The sequence below is a fragment of the Eleutherodactylus coqui genome, chromosome 11, assembly GCF_035609145.1.
Source record: "Eleutherodactylus coqui strain aEleCoq1 chromosome 11, aEleCoq1.hap1, whole genome shotgun sequence".
NCBI lineage: Eukaryota > Metazoa > Chordata > Amphibia > Anura > Eleutherodactylidae > Eleutherodactylus > Eleutherodactylus coqui.
In genome coordinates this window covers 14177703-14194673 of record NC_089847.1, presented here as the reverse complement: position 1 = coordinate 14194673, position 16971 = coordinate 14177703, and the positions used below count along the sequence as shown (strand labels likewise).

At 45.5% G+C, this 16971-nt stretch overlaps 1 protein-coding gene across 2 annotated transcripts in view; it reads right to left on the bottom strand.

Annotated features, from left to right (window-relative positions):
- MYLK3 (myosin light chain kinase 3) overlaps window positions 1-16971 on the bottom strand; it is a 45243-nt gene that overhangs the window by 12614 nt on the left and 15658 nt on the right. For both annotated transcript variants that reach the window (XM_066582765.1, XM_066582764.1), the window contains exons 2-6: window positions 16732-16822; window positions 16208-16565; window positions 8541-8920; window positions 7306-7411; window positions 1319-1412 (exon numbers count right to left, since the gene is read on the bottom strand). In XM_066582765.1, coding sequence (XP_066438862.1) covers window positions 1319-1412; window positions 7306-7411; window positions 8541-8920; window positions 16208-16565; window positions 16732-16822 — 1029 coding nt within the window. The remainder of the gene's footprint in view (window positions 1-1318; window positions 1413-7305; window positions 7412-8540; window positions 8921-16207; window positions 16566-16731; window positions 16823-16971) is intronic.

Here is a 16971-nt window from a genome sequence, read left to right as displayed (position 1 = left end):
CTGAGCATGTTATAGGAGCCCTGACAGCATCGCCAACTAAGAGGCTCATGAATATGCAAACGTATTCCAGCGAGCTCGTCAGAATCCCCGCCGTACGTCTCCGCACTAAAGGGCAAATGCCTTCACAGGCGGCTGAAGAGGCGCATCGTGGTGCAAAGTACTGAATAGCCATTAAAAGGGAAAAAAAAGAACAAAAATAACGAGGAAATTTCAGTCTGTTGGTCGCAAAAAATCTATCAAGGTTGGATTTTCGTGACCTTGGACCTGCAGTCGCGACAAGCTGTAGCTCACGCTGCGGCCCTATTCACTTCAATAGGAGTGTGAGGTTGCAGGGCTACACAGTGACCCCTGTTGCTGCCAAAAGTCGCCATCTAGCCCTAGCCTTGGTTTAGTCCATACTCAAACATTTGACCTGTGCTGATACATTGTAACAAACTATCAGAGAGAAAGGGTGGTTTAACACCTGCAGTCGGGGTTCCCCTTTCAGCTTTGTTACGGGAGCAGGAAAGGGGAATCCCCGCAGCCGAACGGCTCCGTCTCAGGCCGGAACCGAATAACGCAGAACGGACCCCATTAATTATAATGGGGTCCATTCGGCTTCCGCCAAGCTGGCCGGGTTTTGGACCGGTATTTGAAGTCGGATCTGCGACAGAGGGTCCAACGCAGATGTGAAACCGGCCAAATTTTGTTTGCTAATGTGTGTAGCCCGGGCTGAGTGTAGAGTCAGTCAGTAAAAAAACGGACCATTTTCCGTGCAAATTTTAACCCTTTCCAATCCAAGTTGTATTCTGGTTTTCCTAGGGGGCTTACTCTTACTCTATTTCTGCTATTATACAACGGCGCTATCTGCTGGCTAAAGTCAGTACTGCATGAGGTGACATGTTGGATAGGCTCTGATAGCAGAGAGGCTGGCAATATACAGTAAGAGAACCCCGACGGACGTCTTCCAACATCAGAGCTGTACAGCCTTAAATCATAATGTCTTCAGAGGTCAGACAGTGGATTGGAAAGGGTTAATGCAATTTCCACGCCTTTAATAGGCATTTTTGCGACTTTCATGCAGAATGTTTTCTGTCTATTTTTCACTGCTCCGCACTTCCTGGCTTTACTTTCATGGGGTTTCCATAGTAACAGGCATTAAAAACGGATCGCAGTCACATGACATGCGAGTGCAATTCGCTTTTTGTAAGCTGCCATTCAAAATAATGGGCAAATCTTAAACACGAATCGCACAAAAATAGATCGTACCGGAAAATTTGCGCGCGCAATACGTAATGAATAGAACCCATATCAGTTACGTCTCTTCTCCTCTACTTACCCGGTCCCTCGGTGCTTTTACTTTGATGATTTTTGCAGCCAGACGGAGCCCAGATGTAATCTCAACACACTTGTGAACTTGACCAAAGCGCCCCCTAGTGATCAACAGATGAAAGTGCGAAAAGTAAAGGCAAAGTACATTCAAACTAACAACCCAAATATATCTTTATTGCCTTGCTATGGGTTATCCTCTGTGCGCTTTAATTTGAGCCTTTTGATAACCACCAGATGGCGCTGTTGCTGTGACTGCATTAGACAACCACAAGTGAAGTTTGACCTCATAAGTTTGGAGCCTGCAGACCAACAGGGGAAAACTCAGGGTCGCTCCAGCTTTGGAGAACTCTTTACATATTTACACTATTCATACAGCCCATTGGTTTCGATAGGCGAAACAGCAGCTAATCATCTGGGCCGCTATGATTGGTCAGTGTAGCTCTGGCCAATCACAGCAGCAGATTTGAAATCCGCATCACAGTGGTTTCCGCACACAAACTATGTCAATGGCCACATGTGGATTTTGCGTGCAGAGAATGGGACTAAATCCGAGTGCCGATCCTCAGCGTTTTAATGCTAATCCGCAGCGGAAAACTGGGGGTCAGCGTTGGATTTCTGCTGTGGATCCCTTCGGTAAAATCTGCTGTGCATACGAAACCTCATACAAAGGCAGAACGGCATCCTACTGCATGGATAAACCCAGAAAGTAGTCTAAACTTTAGAGCTCCTCAACTCCAGTCCTCAGAGACCCCCAACAGGTCATGTTTTCAGGATATCCTATAGTAAGAACACCCGAGGTGGCGACAAGAATTACATCACCTGTGCAATACTGAGGAAATCCTGAAAACATGCCCTGTTGGGGGTCCCTGAGGACTGGAGGAAGCAACAGGTACGCTGGGGGATACTTACTTAGATTGGCGTTTCACTTGCCAGTGGAAGTAATCTATGGGCCCGTCTACCTGCAATAGTTGTGTTAAAGGGAACTGTCATCAGGTCCACGATAAACCTTTAACAGCGCTGCTAATGAGATGTCCTTATGGCTAATTGGTTCTGTAATCCGTGCCGCGGCACCTTCACAATCTGAAGAGTCCCAATTCGCAGAAAAAATTTAGATTTTTCCCTCAGCGCCGCTCCGGGGACGCCACTGATCTTGATTGGCATGCATTCCGATTTCTCGCAGGTGCCATAGAAAACCCTGCCCGTGCACCACAACTCAGGGAAAAGTTTGACTCTCTTCTGCAAATTCTGACTTTTTTCAGATCATTAGAATAGTCTGGGAAAACTTTGAAAGCAGATTGTGAAGGCGCCGCGGCGCAGATTACAGAACCGAATCGCCATAAGGAAATCTCGTTAGCAAGGCTGTTAAAGGCTTATCGTGGATTGGATTGTAAAAATTTGATGACAGTTCCCTTTAAGAGGCCCAATCTTCACTATTTCATCAGGTGGCGCCTTCATGCGCTCAACCGAAAACCCTACCGCAATCAAAGTAATGTAAACCTGGACCATTTTTTTCCGTTTTGCTGCCCCTTCGATGGAACGCTGATGTGAACGAGTCCTGACATCACATCCAGCCCTCTACATCCTCCGCTAACTGGGGGCATATGTAGGACAGCAGAGTTAACCCCCACTCTGCCACAAAAACAAAGGCTGAAGGAACGGAAAAAGTTAGACAAGTGGTTTACTGTGAGCACAAGCCGTGCCCCTAAGACCTCCGAGATGTTTTGGGAGTTCGTCAACGTGCTGTTGTTATCGCTGTTTATAAATAGCGCCGCTACGGGGTAAACAGCATTGAAAGACCAGGAGCATAATTCTCATCTTTCTCACACTTTACATTGGATTAGCCACTTGCCCAGCTGTCCACTAACCGCGTAATACAATGTTACTGCGCTTTCTGTATGCTTTAGTCGCATGCCGCTCGGTGTAAATATATCAGCCGGCGACAGACAACTCTGTAAGATCATTAGAGGCCATATATAAAGGGGGGATGTATACGAGCGTATCAGGATTGGCTGCATAATGACTCCTTTAAGGACCTTTCACACAGGCTGCACGACTTCATGCAAACCGCGGTAAATTAGAGGGAACTAAACAAGTCTGTGCACCATGGAGAGGCAGTCTATCGTATAGCAGATAAACAGAAACTGTGTGATTTCTTCACCAGTCTTCTTTTAACCCCTTGAGTGGCACGCCCGGAAAATTTCCGGGGACGAGCTCCACTGCTCATAGCAACATAGCCCGGAAGATTTCCGGGCTATGTATCACTATGGGAGCTGCAGAGCACAATGCCACAAGCTGTGACAGTGTGCTCTGCCTGCACAGACCCACACAGAGCAGTGCAAGGGCTTTGAAAAACCAGCAGAAGATATTGCCGACATGTCGGCAACCTCCTGCTTTGTTTACAGGTTGCCATAGAGACCATCGGCTTGTCAGAAGCAAGCCGATGGTCTCTGTGGCAGGGAGAGCTGGTTGTTAGCTGTCAGAGGACACCTAGGTACCAGCTCTTACAGCAGAGATCAGAGAAAACCTCCGATCTCTGCTGTGTTAACCCTTTACATGCTGCAGTCTATGTGACTGCAGCATGTAAAGGGCTGTCACCATCGGACCCCCGGAATGTGATCAGGGGTCCTGATGGGTCCCTGTGGAAGTCCCCTAAAGGGACAAAAAATAAAAAAATTAAAAAAAAAGAAAAAGTAAAAAAATTATTTAAAAAATTAAAAAAACACTTGTCTCCCTTTACTTTGTAAAAAATCAAAAATACAATCACACATGTGGTATCCGTGTGTGTCGTAATGACCCAGAGAAGGAAGTTAATACATTATTTAACCCCTTAATGACATGGCCCCTTTTTTTCTTTTTTCCCCATTTCTTTTTTTCCTCCCCCCTGTTTAAAAAATCACAACTTGTCCCGCAAAAAACAAGCCCTTATATGGCCAAGTCAATGGAAAAATGAAAAAGTTATGGCTCTTGAGACGCAACTGCAAAACTAGTTGAAATTCAATGATTAGACCATTTTAAAAAACCTGCCCTGGTGGGCACGACAGGGTGGTAGAAAACCTGCCACTCAAGGGGTTAAAGGGGTTTTCCAGTTTTAAACTATTGATCACCTATTCTCCTCTACAGAATGAAAGGGACCACGGAGTACACTGACCGCCAGTCTGTTGTATTCTTAATTCATGTTGCCTTAATTAGAGGGTACAAAACAAGTCTGTGCACCATGGAGAGGCAGTCTATTGTAAAGCAGACAGATGCTGCATGATTTCTTGACCAGTCTTGTCTTAATCCATGCTATTTGAATTAAAGGGAATTAAACAAGTCTGTGCACCATGGAGAGGCAGTCTATTGTATAGCAGATAAACAGAAACTGAGTGGATTTCTTCACCAGTCTTCTTTTAAAGGGGTTTTCCGGTTTTAAACTATTGATCACCTATTCTCCTCTACAGAATGCCCGGCAGTCTGTTGTATTCTTAATCCATGTTGCCTGAATTAGAGGGCACTAAACAAGTCTGTGTACCATGGAGAGGCAGTCTATTGCATAGCAGACAGATGCTGAATGATCTCTAAACCAATTTTGTCTTAATCCATGTTATTCGAATTGAAGGGAACTACACAAGTCTGTGCACCATGGAGAGGCAGTATGTTGTATAGCAGATAAATAGAAACTGCATGATTTCATGACCAATCTTTTTTTAAAGGGGGCTTCCATTTTTAAACTATTGATCACTTATTCTCCACTTACAGAACGAAAGGATCCTAAACAAGTCTGTGTACCAGGTAAGGACAGTCTGCTGTGTAGATGCTGCATGATTTCTTGACCAATCCGGTTTTAAAAGGGTTCTCTGGGACCTTCACTATTGATGACCCATCCTCAGGATAGGTCATCAGTAGTTGATCGGTAGGGTCCATTGTGCGGAATCCTTGCCGATAGCCAGACTTGCTGTCAGTGTGGGCAGGTAGCAGGTAGCGCTGCCATACTGCAGCAACCCAGCGGACACGGCGTACATTGAATTCAGTGAGAGCTTTTCCTGCCGTTGCAGTGTTGAAAGCACTAGGTGGCCATAGTTTGGAAAAAAGGTCAATAGAGAAGGGTTCTCTGCTGTGGAGTGGCCTCATTAGGCTTCTACTGAGAAGCTCTCATTGCAGCTCCTGAGTTCCTGGCTCCACTGTAAAGAAACTATATAAGCTGTAGACCTCAAGACACAACAGGGGAGGAGACAACCCCTGTACTAGGATATGATTGCTGATACATAATGGTCATCTGAAGCTTCTGGGCTCCCCTGCTGCAGTAGAAGAACGGAAAGGCGAATGAAGCTGTGTGATAAAGCCTCAGTAAGGCAAACCACGAAAGGGTATGAGATGCACCTTGCGCTGGTAAGGGACTGATTGTAAATCAGTCTATGCACTATTTGTGTAAGGTCTTGAAGCACTAGACCAACTGTAAGTAAGGGCAATGCTAAATGTTTAGGTAGAGGCCAGGTGGCCAGAATTTGTCAGAACCAGTTTTGAAGATGTTTCTGGTAAGAAAAGATGGCAGTCCCAATGGAGTGACTGCCGTAATACCCTCATGTCACATTATTTACATACCTATTGGTACTAAAATAGTGATCACCCAAAAAGGAAGTCAAATGGAAAAGACATTATTATGCAGTTACTGCAGTGGAGGATGAAGTCATTGGGTTGTTAATGGGGGTGTCCATCTGTAAACTATTGATGTCCTGTCTGCAGAATAGGTCATCAATAGTAGATCAGTGATGGAATTTCAACTGGGCTGATTTCTGCAGTTAGCAGACAGCTCCATTCCACTGCAGTGGTGAGGCTTGGTATTACAGGAAAAATTCCCATTGAAGTGAATAGCCTGTAATACCAAGCCTGGCCTCTGCAGTGAGAGTGGAGCTGTCTGCTTCCTTCAGAAATCAACTCATTGCATGAATGCATCGGGCCACCATACAGCTGATCGCTGGGGGTCACGTATAGCAGTCACCTGCAAATCTAATGGTCTGTCCTGCAAATAGACCATCAATAACTTACGACCGGATTTGTATTTGTTTCTGAACACGCTGGTAAGTAGTTTAACCCCCACTACAGCTCCAACAGGGACTGTCACCCAGCTTTCCTGCCATCCTGACCAGCACATCTGCCTAGTTAGGCAGTACTACATATCCTGGGCCACAGGAAAGCTGAGTGCTAGTAAGGCTGTATCAGACTGATATTGCACTCTCAAACCTGCGATTTTTCAAGTGCAGTGAGTTTTTGAGAACTGTATACTGTAGATGCGATTTTCACGCACGGTTTTCGCTTGGGTGAAAAAAATAAAAATAAAATAAAATAAAAATCGCATGTTGTTCCTATAGTTAAAGCAGAAAAAAATGCATCAGACTTGTATGCAAATCACAGAACATGTGACTGCGAGGCTTTTTTCAAAGCGCAATTGTTTGCGAGGAATCACACTAAAATAGGACATGCCGCGACTTTTTTTTCATCTTGGACTTTAATTCCGAGGGGGGGGGGAAAAAAAAAAAAAAAAAAAAAAAAAAAAATCGCTCCTGTGATTCCATCCATATCGCAAGCGCCCGCGTTATAAGGCATAAGGGAATTGCGTCAGACACCTAATATACGGTGCAAGCAGATCAGAGCCAGATCCTGGCAGCAGCAGGTGATTCCCGGCTGCCGTACATTAGAACACGCTGCTGTTTCCACCAAACGGTTAAACATTCCGCCGGCTCATGAGGAGCGGGGTGACATTTATACATTCGCCAACACAAACAACATGCAGGTGTTTTTAAACAGACGTTTTTCGGATTAAACATCTTCTGTTTTCTATCTCAATTTCACTGCCAAGTTGTAAATGTCGCGGCTAATTATTGCGGCGCGCTGGGGAAAAAAAAAATCACATTTTTCATTTCAAGTCCATTTACAAATAAATCTCTGTTTTCCCTATTATTCCCCCCAATATGTTAGAAAAACCAAAGGGGGTGCAGACTAGGAGACAGAGCTTACCCCCCCAGGACTTCGTGCTGGCACACCGTGTAGCAGGACGATAAGAGGGCTTGCTTGATGCTGACTATCCGGTGGTTGAACGGTGCCGGAGGGGGCGGACAGTCATCTGCAAGAGAATGATACACAGGTCTGACCCGTAGGTGGGTAAAGATGGCAGCTGATCACATGACTCTCATGCATTTGTTGCATCGCATTGTTGGAGTTGTAGCACAATGACTGCAGGAAATTACAATGTCCCTTCTTAACCTGCCTTATGGTTTAAACATTTTTCACCTCTAATAACATAAGTAAACAGGTCACTGCCGCCTTAGCACTTGTTGCTGAAATACTCTGTGCTGCGGGGACTCTGCACCATCCACTCATGACCCTGTCACATGCAACCCTGTCTTCACTAACTTTAGTGGACAGCTCACAGTCAGCCATATGATCACATTCCTCTCCTGAAATCCTTTGTGATGCTATAGATGCGTGCTCGTTCCACATGACCTTCTGCTTGTCTCCATTCTCCTCCTTACATTATGACAATTCTGTACTGAAATACTCTGTGCTGCAGTGTATTATGTTCTATACTCCATCCACTCCCATCTGTAACCTCCCTCTTGTCTGCATTCTCCTCCTCACATCATGACATTGACCCTCTCGTGCAGCCTTGTCATCCTTAACCCAATATAAGTCGACACATCATAAGATTAGCACAGTTCTGTAGTGAAATACTCTGTGCTGCAGTGTATTATGTGCCATGCTCCATTAACTCTCAGTCTGTAACCTCCCTCTTGTCTCCATTCTCCTCCTCACATCATGACATTGACCCTCTCAAGTGCAGCCTTGTCATCATTAACTTAACATAAGTGGAGACCTCATAAGATCAACACAATTCTGTACTGAAATACTCTGTGCTGCAGTGTATTATGTCCCATGCTCCATCCACTCTCGGTCTGTAACCTCCCTCTTGTCTCCATTCACCTCCTCACATCATGACATTGACCCTCTCATGTGCAGCCTTGGTATCATTAGCCTAACGTAAGTGTACACATCATAAGATTAGCACAATTCTGTATTGAAATACTCTGTGCTGCAGTGTATTATGTGCCATGCTCCATCCACTCCCGGTCTGTAACCTCCCACTAATCTCCATTCTCCTCCTCACATCATGACATTGTCCCTGTCACATTCATCCTGGTCCTCACTAACCTCATCACAATAGTGGACAGTGCATACATGATGTGATGACCCACCAATTATATTTGGAGGACAGGCTTCGGGCACTTTGGTGGCATCATCCACTGAACTAGAGGCCTGGGTCTCATCTGTTGTCTGGGTGGCATCACAGTTCTTGCTCGGGTCTCCTTTTAGATGCTTTACGCCACTTTTTCCTTCTTGGAGGATGTCTTTACTGTCTCTTCTTACGTGTTCTCGTCCTTTGTCCACATCAGTTGTCCTCTGGCAGGACTGAAGGTCTACGGTCTTGGCAGCAGATGACACCGTCTTGTTCTTACTTGTGGCTTCTGCTCCCCAAGATGTCCGTTCCTGCCTACTCATGTGTGGGGTAGATACATTGGACTTGATTTCTGAGCCGGAGACTTGTTCTTCTCCCGCGACCCCATGAGAAGATTCCCTGAAAAAAATATGTGTCAAATGTGTCAGAAAATCCCCCAAATCCAGAAGAGGACGATTCGCACATCTAACCGGATAGTCTGGCAAGAGGTTCCCAGACAGGAAAAGACATTAAAGCTTGTCTGGGACTTTAGTATGGATGATGTGTCCTCAAGATTGGTCATCAATAGTTGATCGATGGGGGCCTCCCTTTGGTATCCCCAACAATCAGCTGTTCAGCCGGCTCACTCTCGGTGCAGTCGAGCCAGACGTCCGTATTGGGGTTGGCTTCTACTGAAATCAATAGGAGCGACGCCTTCCATTGCACTTCCGATTCCGACCCCAATGTGGACATCCAGCTTGGCTGCACAGACAAGAGGCCGACCCCCGGTGGTCAATTATAGATGACCTACCCTGCAGAATGATGTAATACCATCTGATAGGCATGGCTGGATAAGCAATCTGCAACAGCAGCACTAAAGGCTTTCTGGAGACTCCCTGCTGCCATGCATGCACGACTGAACAACAAACCATAAATTCATTCTTCATTCAGTTTCTGCATGCATAAAAAGTGAATGACGTATCCACCCGTGTGAACAGGCAGACATCCATCTATGAACAGCTGCCTGCTTACTATAATTGGAGGTGAGTGGGCTGGAACGATCTCCGGATCACTCAGGCCTCCATTCGCTGAGCGATGACCGTTCCTGTAAAAGCATAGGACCGATTATTGCTGGGAAGACCTGTTGGGCAGCTGCACCTGACACCTCATCCCATGTAAACGGGCCCTAAAACACCAAACATTTACCCCAAATTAACCCCTATTACAATCCCCTGCACTATTCAGTTAGTCCAGGTGATTGCATGGTCAATTTTAATAACTTATTCAGAAATAAATTACATTTTAACCCTTTCCAATCCACTGTCTGACGTCTAAAGACATTATGATTTAAGGCTGTACAGCTCTGATGGTGGAAGACATCCGTCGGGGTTCTCTTACTGTATATTGCCAGCCTCTCTGCTGTCGGAGTCTATCCAATGTGTCACCTCATGCAATACTGGCTTTAGCCAGCAGATAGCGCTGTTGTATAACGGCAGAAAAAGAGTAAGCCCCCTATGAAAACCAGGATACAAATTGGATTGGAAAGGATTAAGGGCAGATTTCGGGGCGGATCCACACCATTTGTGCGAATTTTGCCGTTTTTTTTTTTAACGCAGATCTGCAGCTGATTTCCCCTTTTGTAATGTAGGGGTGAAGAATACTTGGAGGTATAAAACGTATTTAAAGTGAAACATACCAGATTTCAAAGCGTGGCCCTCTCATTTAGGCTGAGCTCACCCAAGTGGGTTGGATTCCGGCTGTGAGGTCGGCCGGTGTCCATGCGTTACCTGTAGTGCGGATGACCGCGGAGGCTCGCAGGCGGTTCTGTGCTTAGTGATGATGTGGGTACCCACAGGCCATACGCAATGTTAATTGCGCATGGGCTGCGCATTGGACGTCTCTATTGAGTTCAACGGAGACTGTCCACTCGGATTTCGCGGCCCAATCGAGAATGCTGCAATTTTTTTCCGCTTGCGGAATACGCAATTCATATCCACAAGTGTGGAGGAATAATCAAAAGAACATGAATTTCAACGGCGAGCGCGGAATCCGCAATGTCTTTTGTAATTGTTACGTCACCCTTTGAGTGTAATGTAAAAAAAGCAAAAAACAGATCCTTCCTGTTCGCTTTCCGTTTTTTAGCAGGAAAAAAGTGCTGCAATCTGCGCTATTTTTTCTGTAATAAAATGGAAAGCGGACGGAATATAAAGGAAGCTCAGAAAATCGCACTAAAACCAATGGGAAGAAAACCGGAACCGCTGTTTTCTGTTATGCTGCTCCACCAGAACAGAAGAGCAGAAAGTAAAGTGCTGATGTGAACGAGCCCTTACAGATGTAGGCTGGACCAAATATAGGTAAGAGGTGAGAAAGAGCCGGGGAATATCTGACCCTCTTGTAGAGACCCTTCTAACGCTGCCCTAACAAGGCCGGAACAAACAGTAATGAGTCCATCCTAGATATAAGAATGAGCGGCCGCCACAGATATCAACACCAGGCAGTAAAAATAGCAGATAGTGAGGCAGAGAGGTCGGAGGAATGTGCTCCAAGGGCCTCGAGAGGAGCGCCAGACATCCCAACTCTTCTTACATTTCCATCTTGCTATACTTTATCTCTTCTTCCTCGTCTGGATATCTATTCCAGTATACTCCTTGTCGAAAAGCCAATCCCTCCCCTAGAAGTTGTCGGATGGATGAAACTTACTCTGTGATTATAACATTGTTATAAGTGATTACATATCAGAGTAAAAGGGTCATTTATTGTGGAGAACGGACCCCTTGTAGGGAGGCTCTAGTACCCTGTTGTACCGCCTCTAGCTTGGATACAATATGTGATACAGAGGGGCATGGAGGCTCTAGTACCCTGTTGTACCGCCTCTAGCTTGGATACAAGATGTGATACTGGCAGGCGTGGAGGCTCTAGTACCCTGTTGTACCGCCTCTAGCTTGGATACAAGATGGGATACGGGCAGGCATGGAAGCTCTGGTACCCTGTTGTACCGCCTCTAGCTTGGATACAAGATGTGATATGGGGGCATGGAGGCTCTAGTACCCTGTTGTACCACCTCTAGCTTGGATACAAGATGTGATACAGGCGGGCATGGAGGCTCTAGTACCCTGTTGTACCACCTCTAGCTTGGATACAAGATGTGATACAGGCGGGCATGGAGGCTCTAGTACCCTGTTGTACCACCTCTAGCTTGGATACAAGATGTGATACGGGCGGGCATGGAAGCTCTGGTACCCTGTTGTACTGCCTCTAGCTTGGATACAGGATGTGATACAGGTGGGCATGGTGGCTCTAGTACCCTGTTGTACTGCCTCTAGCTTGGATACAAGATGTGATACAGGTGGGCATGGAGGTATACAGGTTCTGAATGGTATCCTGTGACCTATCGCTCCATATTTGCTGTAACTGAGCCTCTAGATCGTGTAAACTCATAGGCTGTGGAAGTTGGCATCCCAGGTGGTCATACATGTTCTGTTGGTGATAAATCTGGTGACCGGGCGGCCACAGAAGTGTGACAATGTTGTGGGGGCTCCTGGGACCCCCTTGTGTGTGCGGCCGAGCATTATCCTGCTGGAAGCCGCCATGAGAGGAACACATGTGGCTGCAGGATGTCCTGAACATATCGCTGAGCTGTCAATGTCCCTCGTACCACTACTAGGGGGGACCAACTGTCATATGCGATGGTCCCTCAGACCTGGTGGCCAACAAGCTCTACACAAGCGGAAGAAGAGGTCACTACACACAAGGAACCTCCGAGAGCCTCTTATAGGCCAAGGGGGGAACCACTTATAGGGCCTCTGGTGACAAGACCGTTCATCTAATCACCACAACTCTCATCATTACAGATCTGCTGAGATGGAACTGCAGGACGGGTTTTACAGCCAAACGACAACTTCTTCTGGGGGCGGGATGGTTTTTGACAAAGAGAGTATAATTGGTTCAACCTACACGCATATACCATAGGCCAGGTAAGGCTACGATTACACTAATGTTATTTTGACTGATCTAGTTTTGCTAAAAACAGAAATCAGCAAAATGGAAGTGAAACAGAAATAAGTAGAAAGCTTCCCTTAGTTTTTTTTGGCAGATTTATAGAACGGGTCCATCAAAAAACTGGATAGAGCGCTTTTTGCGAATTGCATTTCATAACAATTAAGATGAATCCATTTTCTTGAGCAACCTGATAGAGATAAGCAAGCTGAACCCACACAACAGTGGATGTGGCCCTTCTGCACCACAGGAGGCTTCTGTGCTCCCCTTAGGACACCTGCATTATTATTGGTGCTGGTGCCTCTTTCATAAATGTAGCTCAGTTGGCCTTGTTGCTTTGCAGCGCTGGAGTCCTAGGTTCAAATCTGACAAAAGTACAACATGAAAAACTTCCCACAGATATTGTCCGTGGTCAAACCTATATCTCCAGCACTGGAGGGCAACAGTCTTAACCACTGAGCCACCAAGCTTCGTCTTCCTTCTTTTCTCTCTTGCATCTTCTTTTCCTCTGGAGGAGTAAGAGAAGAAGAAGTAGAAGATCTCCCTTTTCTTTTTCCTTCTCCTCTTGCTCCTAGAAGGAGAAGAAAGGGGAAATCTTCTACTTCTTCCTTCTCCAGAGGAGGAAAAAGAAGCAAGAGTGAGAAGGAGGAGAAGGAAAAAGGAAGGAAAAGCATGGTGGCTCAGTTGCCCTACAGTGCTGGAGTTGTAGGTCCAAATTTGACCAAGGATAACCTCTGCGTGGTGGTTTTCATGTTGTTCTTGTTGAGATTCAAGTGTAGGACCCAGCACTGCAAGGTAACAGTGCTAACCACTGAGCCACATTCATTGCAAAGCCACGACTGATCCGCAGTTTCAATACATTTTCATGGGCTGTGAAACTGAAAATGTTTTCTTTCCATTTTGCTGTTCCCATGATGGAAGAGCAAAGCTGAGATGAAACCGCTGGTGTGTAGAGGCCCTCATGAGTATATTTGTATTTTGCTCTTCTGGATTTACACTTCCGAAATTGGCAACTTGTGGAATAACCTGCAGCAGGATGCTCCTTAAAATGCAGTTTTTTCCTCTACAGAGTTCATTTCAATTCAAACTCACTACCTTCATCCATAAAGCCCTCCACAGCACCGCGCCGCCCTACATTGCCTTCCTCATCTGAATCCATCACCTAGCCCGCGCCCTTCGCTCCGCTAATAAAATCAAATTAAGTGCCCCTTTATGACCCTCTTATTTCCACCTCCAAGTCTTCTCCAGAGCAGCACCAGTCATCTGGAATGCGCTACCCAAAACTATCTGGATAATCCCTGACACACAAAACTTCAGGCGTGCCCTAAACACGCACCTCTTCAGGGAGACATACCGCATTCCCTAAACCAAACCCTCTGTACTCTGCCTGATAACATGCTCCCTGACCTACTGACTGCAATCCCTGTTAGCCGTAACCAACCATATGCTGCAGTCATACCGATTCAGCCATCACCTGGCTTAAGTCTGACCATTGTCTGTGTATAGCATCCCTCACTCTCCACCTCCCCATACCGTGCACATCTCCAGCCTCTTTTCCTCCTGTATCACCCCATTATCTGCAGTATGTAAGCTCCTTAGAGCCCTGGACCCTCACCCCTACTGTTTCCATCAACTGATTACTCCATATAACAGTGGTTTTTGTATCTTTGTTTTTTGAATCTGTTCTCCCCTGTTTTGTTAGCGCTGCGGAATATGTTGGCGCTATATAAATAACTAATAATAATCTTTATTTGTATGGCGCCACCTTGTTCCGCAGCGCTTTATAAATAAAGATTATTATTATTTCATCAATGACATCACTACTATGAATCTCCTCTGATTGCAACATCCATATACTATTCCCTGCTTTATCTGGACCTCCTGTGTGTTATTCCTCCCACATTCGCTTACCTCTGTCATGTACAGTATGTTCACTGTGATTGTATTTCTTTACACCATTCCATTATTTTGTAGCTTGTGAAAGGGCTCCTCTTGCCTTAAACATCACCTTGTTATTATCTTGGCACTGCCATTAAAGGGTAACTAAACTTTTTGGAAACTTTTGTCTGTTTCTACCATGCATTGCGAAGTCTATTGAGTCTTCACAATGACAAATGAACAGACACAGCACTCAGCAGAGCACTTCTGCTCATTCATTTAAGCAATCAGTGGGGTCTCCGTACCCAGAACCCCACCGATCAAGGCTTCTGACATCTCACTATGACATGTCAGAAGTTTTTTTTAAAGTTTAGTTACACTTTAAAGGGCCACTCCAGCGAAAATACATTTTTCATTCCAACCTGATTGTCTGAAGGTCTCCTCTATGTATCACAGTAACTTTCCTGTAGTGCAGCCCCCTGCCTGATGCTTATCAGATACCATCTTTGAGAGTGAGATTTTTTTTACTTTCACTTTCAATCAATCCCATGATGCATCAGCCCTAGCTGAGGCTATACCATTTTTGCCTGCTGGGAGGACAGTTTAATTATCATTACCTTCTATATTCACCTACATAAACTACAGATCATAAGTATACAGTCAGGAGGATGAGCTGTGATCTCCTCTATTATATCTGTGTGATCATCATCAGTAACTGTGACAGGAGCGTTTACACCCCCATCTAGCCAGTTTTAGTGGTAGATCAATGTAACAGCTTCATGCAGACCAAGAAACTGACTAGAAACTGAACACATAAACCCAAGTAGACCTGAGCTTGTGAGAATTGAGATCACATGACAATCTGAAAAGAAAGAGGCCAGGTGTTTTAGGTAGAAATAACTAACTAACCAAGGTAATACAAGCTTAGGGCTTATTCAGATGACTGTATATCGTCCGCGTATTAACGCCGGCCGATATACGATGCCCCTCTCTGCAGGGGGAGGAGGCTGGAAGAGCCAGGAGCAGTGCTCTGAGCTCCCGCTCCCTCTCCACCCCTCTGCACTATTTGCAATGAGGGGAAGCGGGATGGGGGCGGAGCTAATTCCAGGAACTCCCTCCTCCTCTCATTGCAAATAGTGCAGAGGGGCAGAGAGGGGGCGGGAGCTCAGAGCACTACCCCTGCTCTTCCAGCCTCGTCCCCCTGCAGAGAGGGACACCATATATCGGCCGGCGTGAATACCCGGCTGATATACGGTCGTCTAAATAAGCCCTTACCTATATATACTGGGGGGATAACTACATGGTGAATAGAAAAAAAATCACCGGACTGGCCCTTTAAAGTTTTCTCTACAACTACTAGCACTTCCATCTCAGTGTGTGCCGTCCTTTTAAAATATTTGACTCCAATACTGGATTTACACATAAAGATAAATTGAAGGAAAGGGAGCGGCAATCGAGTATATAGTGACTCATCAGCATTTGCATGATCATCTTTTACACATGCTGTTAATCATGCATTTACGTTCGTTTTTTGAGATCGCTTATCGGATCACCTCGGAAGTGTTTCCCCTGCACTCTACACTCTCATCTTCAAACTATTTGCCAATTTTCCGTTTATACAGCTCACTTTCCTGCTGAGCAACAATAAATGTTGCCGGCATTAAAGATGCAATCAAAGACAAACAAGTAAACTCTCTTTAGGACACATTCGCACCGCACGATTACTGTTCATATTTTCTATAGAAAGAAACAGCCCTAAGCTGTTTTGTAACCCTTGTCGTAATCCCCCATGTGCTTCCATTATGAAACACAATGAAAGTTTTATTCATTTACCTTGGAAGATAGATTTCTATACAAGGAGGAGATATCAAGGAAACTGATTTCCTATTGACGGAACTCTGATTCCCTCCAGGTTCTTCTGGTATCTTCTTATGTTCCTCAAGCCTGTTGTCCTGGTCTATTGAACTGTGGGAACATTGACTGTGAGGGACACTTGGTTCTCCATGAACACTTTTCTCTTGAGGCTTTTCGCCTGCTACTTTCTGAGCCCATGGCTTGGGGGTCGGAGATGTTTCTGGACGCCGGACAGTATCAAGAGGAGATTTGCAGTCTACTTTGGTCTGAGGGCTGCTGTAGGGAGGCGTCTTTAGTGGGATCTTCTTCTCATCCAAAGAATTGCTTTTATGGGCAGCTGTAGAGAAGACAACATGGTATCAGGGCTACAGTGCAACAAACCATGCAAACTAGATGAAGCTTAAAGTGCCAACCAATCCAAGCATCTATGATGTTCCTGATCCTGCAGAGCCCATATCTGCCAGCACCCAGCTCAAGCCCTGATCACATATACAGAACATTACCTGTTTCGGTTCGCTGCATCTCAGCAGGGGAGTCTCTACTGGGGAGCACATGCTTCGTTTTTGTCTCTTTTTCTTCGGATTTTTCTTTAGCCTGAAATAAGGAACCATATTTTCCCATGAAATAACACAAACCGTTTTATATCTGGTGAAAGTGAACTTTAAAGAAAAACTTTTGACATCTGCAAAGTATTGAACAGTGGGGGTCCACTTTTCTGAGCACTTTGCCCATTTGGTTATGAG